Source organism: Rhagoletis pomonella, unplaced genomic scaffold, assembly GCF_013731165.1.
Source record: "Rhagoletis pomonella isolate Grant_MI unplaced genomic scaffold, Rhpom_1.0 Rhpom_scaffold_00003, whole genome shotgun sequence".
Lineage (NCBI taxonomy): Eukaryota > Metazoa > Arthropoda > Insecta > Diptera > Tephritidae > Rhagoletis > Rhagoletis pomonella.
In genome coordinates, this window is record NW_023458557.1 from 49,412,660 (window position 1) to 49,420,014 (window position 7,355).

Below are 7,355 nucleotides of genomic sequence, written 5' to 3' on the forward strand. Positions count from 1 at the left end.
TTCTATTTCTGCAATTATTTGTTCAATTCCATTTTAGGTGTTTGATTTTTTCCTTTTAGGTTTATTATTATTATTAGTTCTTTGTTATATAGTGGCCATTTTCTTGTTTTATGCTAATTTAGTTATTTATTTAAAATTATTTTAGTTGATTTTTGTTAAATTTATATTTTAAAAGTATTTTATTTATAATGTGTACTGAATTGTAGTTTATTTTATTTTATTTTATTTTGATTTAATTCAATTAAAGTTGATTTAATTTCGTTTTATTTAACTTAATTTAATTTTGAGTTAGTGCATTGGAATTTGTCAATATATTACTTCATTTATTTATTATTTATTTAATTTTTCTTTATTAAAAAAAAAAACATTTTTGTTTCTGTAACATGATCTAATTTCCGTTTTGGTTTGTTTGTTTCACTTAAGCCTAAGTTTTATTTCCCCCTATGCACGTACATATAAGCACATAGGTATATATGTATGTGCGTATATGTATATATTCGTATGTGTGTACATATGGGAACAAAATTTACATATATGTTGGTTTAAGTGGATTGTCACTCAGGTGACAAGCAATTAGCAAGTTTGCCATTTTGTACTATATGTACTTTTCCTTCTAATTGAGTTGTCAATCACATCTTGTTTAAACTTCTAATTTCTTAAAACTATTGTTCTTGGGGTTTTACCCCTTTATTTATTTTATATATTTATAATTTTGCTTTCTAACTTAAAAAAAAAAATTTAACTAAGCAAACAAATTATTATTATTATTTTTTCTCTTTATAAACAAAACATTTTAGCTTAGACCCGAAGGACTCACCCACGTGTTGTAGCAGGCCTTGGTGGGGACCTGCTGTTGTTGCAGGAGTCGTGCAGCGCTATGGTAGCCGCGCTGGTTGTTGTTGTTGTTGGTGTTGCGCGCTGTTGTTGCTGTTGCTTGGTGGTCTCGCTGGTCGTTACCGCTGCTGAGGCGGTGGCGGTTATTGTCCGGGTGTTGCAAAGCCGCTGCGATGGCGTTAGTGGTTGCCGCACGTTGTTTCCGCTGATATGCGGTTGTGGTTGTACTGCGAGTTGTGTTGTCCGGGTGTTGCAAAGCCGCTGCGATGGCGTTTGTGGTTGCAACCGCTGTTGTGGTGCCGCGCGTTGTTACCGCTGAAATGCGGTTGTCGTTGCTGACGCGTTTGCTCCGCTGATATAGCGGTTGTGGTGCCGCGTGTTGTTACCGCTGAAATGCGGTTGTGGTGGTACTGCGAGTTGCGTTGTCCGGGTGTTGCAAAGCCGCTGCGATGGCGGTTGTGGTTGCGCCGTGTTTGCTCCGCTGTTATAGCGGTTGTGGTGCCGCTCGTTGTTACCGCTGAAGTGCGGTTGTCGTTGCTGACGCGTTTTCTCCGCTGATATAGCGGTTATGGTGCCGCGCATTGTTACCGCTGAAATGCGGGTGTCGTTGTTGACGCGTTTGCTCCGCTGATATAGCGGTTGTGGTGCCGTGCGTTCTTACCGCTGAAATGCGGTTTTCGTTGTTGACGCGTTTGCTCCGCTGATATAGCGGTTGTAATGCCGCGCGTTGTTACCGCTGAAATGCGGTTGTCGTTGCTGACGCGGCGTAGTGGTTGCCGCCGAGCGGTATGCAGACTGGCACTGTACCTGCAAAAAATTAAATTAGATTAATTAAACGTGATTTTATATACGGACTAATCCCTAATGGATTCTAGAGGAAATAAAAGAGATTTTACAAAGTTTAAAGCGTATTGCAGCTCTAATGAACTACGTCGCAATTTATGAGGAACCGTTCTAGATGAATTTTCCAATAGTAAGTAGGGCTCAAGCCTTTCATCTGGGGTAATTCCGTGCGCAACATTTAGACATATGCATATAAGTGTTTGTATGTGCCGCAGTTTCGACACCCCGGACTTCGTAGCCTGCGGTTGTTTTGTCCACTTTACCTCAGCACTTATACCCTTAACTACGCGAGTAAAGTAAGATTTACATAATCAATCATGATACTACCAAAAAAAACACATCTAACGAAAATCGGTGCATTTCCACACTCGTTTTGCCATTTCGTTAAACTGAGTCAGATAGAAGCTGCGCTTTATTAGTTTCGATTTAGCAATTCGACCATGAATACCACATTTTACCTTGTTTATACATTTTATAAATGCCTCGTATAAGCAAGGTACTTAATAATTATAAGAAAACTTACCTACTTCAATGTAGCCGGCGGTTGCTATCAATGGGATATGTTGCTGTTGGAGCACCCAATCGCGTACCATACGGATCCTAGCACTCCTTTTCTTTTGTACACCTGGAGTCCACCTTCTACCCCACTTGCGCTATTTTAACGCGAACACTGTTAATTGTTCACTCCAAATCTTTTTTTTTCACTCACTTCACCGTCTTAGAGTAACTTCCTTTTTTTTTATTAGATCAAAACTTTGTCAGATTCAGCGCTACCTTTTCGCCCGCTGTCAATTCTAGAATGTAAATCGGTTGGCAGCGGAGTTGCCAGCGGGTTTTATATACCCTTGCACTGCGGGAATATTCCATTTGGAAGAATAACGGGCACTGCGTCATTTGGACTAGTTCCGTTACTCTTCCAAATGGAATTTGCCGCAGTGTAAGGAGGAATATCAAAAAAATAAAAATCCGGGGTTGCCGTGCCGGTTAAACTTCAACTTTCCTAGTTCTCAATATTTAATATCTCGGAAGCTACTTGACCGATTAGAAAAGTATTGATGCCAATTCAAATATAATTCTCATAGCTTTTTTTTTGCAACGTATTTACTATAACCATTTTGAAAACAAATTTTTGGTAAACGCTATTAAAAAAAATATATGTATACAATTTCGATTTTTACCACTACTTTCGTTAAATTTTGCGCTATAACAAACCTTTCTATATAAGGTGATAAGTTGTACTTTCTAAATAATATAAATTTCTGTAGAATTAATTATGCAATTTTTTTTCAAAAGGTAATTTATTAAAAAAAGATTAAATTTTTTTTTGTGTCTTTGTATTTCTGACTTGAAAATATAAAAAAAAATCAGGAAAATTATGTACATCAACTGAAAGATAAACTAATCATCTTTATTTTGACATCATTAGTTGTCTAATCGGCTATGTAGTTCATAAAATATTGATATTTCAAAGTATCGAAAAAATTTAACTTAACCTCGTATATCCCCTCAATTTCTCACCCGCGCCAAACAACCTTGGTAAGGTTAAAATCAGCATGAAGAGCTCAACCAAATTACACCCCTGGTTTTTCTACAGCTAAAAGGTCAGTATTCTACACTTTTTGTAAAAATTAACCTCACATTTGACGCCAGTAATGAAAACGGAATGTCAATCATCTGACACTGAAAGTTGACGACAGTCTTTGACTTGCACTGCGGTAATGAAAACGCATTTAACATCAAATGAACAGCTGTCAGATGAAGGCAGTGTTTTTGGCGTCAGTGATTCTGACCTAATAAAAACCAGCCTTTAGTCCGCGGGAAAGTGTTTATTAAAAAAAAAGACGAACAGACCTGCTGGAACTAGTGACAGTCAGCGACACTGTCCGCAAGGAACACAGCTATCGCAAAATGGCAGACCTTCCATGCAGTTGCCGTACACTCTAGAAAAATATGAGATGGTGAAATTTCTGACATGCTACCGGGTGCGCTATATGCTGAAGAATAAAGTATTTATATTTTGTGCGGCGAACAGTAACCCGTAACAACCTGCACGAACTACGAAGTTTTCTTGGGCTATGCACCTACTACCGCCGATTTGTTCCGAATTTCGCCAGCGTTGCTAATAGCCTCCACGAGCTCACAGAGTGGATTGCTAACTGCGCGGAGTGTATTGCAGCTAAAGGACCCAAATCCACAAGTCATGGCCAGATGAAGCAGTATAACTCAGGTGCACCTTTCAAGCAGATTGCCATGGATGTAGCCGGTCCATTTCCTATGAGCGCACAGGGAAACAAATACGTCCTTGTGGTTATGGACGACTTTAGCAAATGGCTGGAGGTATACCCGATTCCAAACCAGGAATCTAAAACAGTTGCGGAGGTATTCACCTACAATTGGGTTGCGAGATACGGTGTGCCTATAGAGCTGCACTCTGACCAGGGAAGAAATTTTGAATCGGCGGTGTTCCAAGAGATGTGCCAGATACTGGGTATCCAGAAAACTCAAACAACGGCTCTTCATCCGCAATGAGATGGCATGGTGGAACGGTTCAACCGAACCCTGGAAGAGCATTTGCGGAAGTTCGTGGACAAAACTCAGAAAGATTGGGATGTCCGCATACCCCTGTTCCTGATGGGATACCGGTCAGCAGTGCATGAAACAACAGGTAAAACTCCTGCAAGGGTAATCTTTGGCAGTGAGCTCCGAAAACGTGAGCGAAAAACGTGTTTTAATTTTACTAAATGCGAAAATATTGCATGTTTCACCTAATCTATTAGAGAACAGTGAACATTTTAGTGCACTCCATTGCTTTGCAATTAAGGCTGCTTCAGCACACGTTTTAGTGCACTCCATTGCTTTGCAATTAAGGCTGCTGCAGAAAACTGCAGCAGCATCTCTGCGGGATTGATTAGTTAACTTGCTAATGGAGGCTGCGTGGAGCAGAAACAAAATCATTGTGAGGAAATGCTGTTAATATAATAATAGAGAAACATTTCGAGAACGGCTTTGCCATGCCCTATGTACACAAAATGCAGCGATTCGTCCCACCGCTACACTTGCATCTACGCTTATTGCATCTTGGCGGCTGTCGCAATTTAACACACAACACATCATTGTATTAGTTTTTACGCAGTCTTATACTCAAAAATCACTCACAAATTGCAAATTAACACAATTTAAACTGATTTTTCACTTATAATTCAAATTCTCTTGCGCTGATTTGTAAACAAAGGTTTATTTACAAGTTACCACAACCGTCAAAATTCGCGAAACCAAAGTAGCGGTACCACTGACGGCGCCACCTTTGTTCGCTGCACCGTGCTCATTCATATTGTTACGATTATCCTTGAAACCTCGTCCGGATTTCGCAAATCGACCGGTTCGTATCGCTGGATTGTTAAATAAATGCTAACGATGACCAAATTGTAGTACAAATAACTTTATTGTACAACAAACAATTTACAATATTCGCTAATAGGGTAAAAACACTTTAGAATACTTGTTACAGAAATAACAACGCTTTACTAAACTTGTTAACACAATTAAACTTCTAGCTTGCTTATTCGCAACTCACTTCTCTGCTCACTTTACTTGTAGCTTGCTGACTTGTAACTAACTCACTCCGATGTCTGGTGGCGCCCTTATATACCTGCGCTCACACTCATGGCAACTCTAGAACATTCTGAAGTTCATCGCTCATTCTCTATCGCTCGCTGTTCGCAGTGTTCATCCAACTTGACGTTTCTCTTTGTGGAACATTCTACGTCATTCCTCGAACATTTTGCCTATTTCTCGTTGTTCGCTTTGTGTTGCCGCAGTATTCGCCACAGTATGCCTACATCGATCTTATAGGGCATTCGCACGAGGCGATTTTTCAGGCAACTTTTAGTTGAAAGCAAAAATCGCCTCGTGCGAACGGCCTTTCAACTAATCGCTTTCAACAAAGATGGTCGCCAGCCAACTTTTAGCTCGTTCAACTTTTTTTCCTTGCAACCCTGTGTTTGTTTACATTCTGTATCAGTGTTGGGATATGAAATTGTTCCTTCAGTACGAAATCTATACAAAAAATGTACTTTTCGGCTATAAATTGTATACACTTTTTAATTCGCTCATATATTTTCTTAGTACATTCCCTTCAAGACCAATGATTTTATGGTATTCATGAGAAAGTTTTATTGTTTATGTACATACGTTTACGTATTTTACACTTTTACAAATTGATTCCACGTGCACATGTATTGCATTTAACGCAAATATGTATGCACACATTTTCAGGTATACATCTTAACAAAAAAGCATATTTAAGTTATTATTAATGGATAAAAGAGACATTTTCTTTGGATTCAGTACTAAAATTTTACATTTTAATAGAATTTCAAGTGCTTATCAAAACTTTGCGAGAAGATTTGACCATTTATCTTAATATTATTCAATTTTAATTATTTTTTGTAAAAATACGCTTTATATTTTAAGAAAAGCCGTACAAATCCAAGGTTCAAACTTTGTGCAACATTTAAAAAACCAACACACTTTCGTAAAAATTTCGATCTACTTAATTCGATTTCCTAGATTTATTTTGAGTGTGTGGTTTTTTAGTCCACTGAATTTTAATATAACTAAGTTTTTTAAGATTTCTTTGATGAAGGTGTTGCTAATTTCCTCCATATAAAAAAATCGTCGAACACACTTCGTATGGAAGAAAATGGCTGACATCGTCGACAAAACAAAATTGCCAAGTTCAACGGTAAGTCCCAGCTACTTTAAACTTGCACTTTATTATACTAAAATTGAATGGGCTAAAAACTAAAGAATATTAATAAAGTTCGAAATTTTTACGACAGTATGTTGGTTTTTGGATGTTTCGCAAATATTTAATCTTGGGTTTATACAGTTTTTCTTAAAAAATACACTATAGTTTATAAACAGATAATTAAAATTAAAGAATAATAACAATCATCGACTAACTCTTAAACTATTCGGACGTGTTCATACAAGTGTTCTTAGCTCGCGTAATAACAATACCAAATAACCCGTTATCATATTTCGCTTTTGTGCACTTTAGTGGAGCATCAGCATAACAACCACTTTGTAAACAAGGAACCGCTACAACATACCAACAAACAACAAAATGCCAACACAACCAGAGCCACCTGACAAATCAACAAACAGATTCGCAATACTAAGCCAATTTGACGACACCGATTACACATTTCCCACACTTACATATAAACAAACACCACTTAACCAACCCAAATACATAACAATTACAGCAGCCAACAATGAACTACAAAAACTAAGCCCATTCGTAATAAAAAGAGCAATAGACTCAATATCAACTCAAATAGAAAACGTAAAGCAACTCAAAGACGGATCATTGCTTATACTGACACGTAACTCAAGAGTAGCTGAGCGGTTTTTTAAAAGTGAAAACACTCGGTAATCTATGCCCAGTGACAGTCAAATACCAAGACAATCTAAACACAATAAAAGGAGTAATTTATGCGCCCTGCCTAAATTTTGTAAGTGACGAGGAAATCATACAAGAATTAAAAAGTCAAGGCGTAAGAAACGTATACAAATTCACACGCACATTTGAAGGCAAAGCAACTCCTACTGGAAAAATTGTATTATCTTTCGATCTTTACCACCTACCCAAAGACATTGATATAGCATGGTAC

At 37.9% G+C, this 7,355-nt stretch overlaps 1 protein-coding gene across 1 annotated transcript; it reads right to left on the reverse strand.

Moving 5' to 3' along the window:
* Positions 1-1,680: 1,680 nt before the first annotated feature.
* Positions 1,681-2,740, reverse strand: LOC118736598. The gene is made up of 2 exons (XM_036466649.1): positions 2,201-2,740; positions 1,681-1,960 (listed from the first exon to the last, which is right to left on the reverse strand). The coding sequence occupies exons 1-2, from the start codon at positions 2,268-2,270 to the stop codon at positions 1,689-1,691; spliced, it is 342 nt and encodes a 113-aa protein (XP_036322542.1). The 5' UTR covers positions 2,271-2,740; the 3' UTR covers positions 1,681-1,688.
* Between the last annotated feature and the right edge of the window lie 4,615 nt (positions 2,741-7,355).

Excerpts from the sequence above, each read along its gene's own strand:
- LOC118736598 (XM_036466649.1), bottom strand. The coding sequence starts at position 2,270 with ATGGTACGCGATTGGGTGCTCCAACAGCAACATATCCCATTGATAGCA. Across the intron at positions 1,961-2,200 it reads CGCCGGCTACATTGAAGTAG|TTAAGGGTATAAGTGCTGAG; the intron begins GTAAGTTTTCTT and ends TTACTCGCGTAG.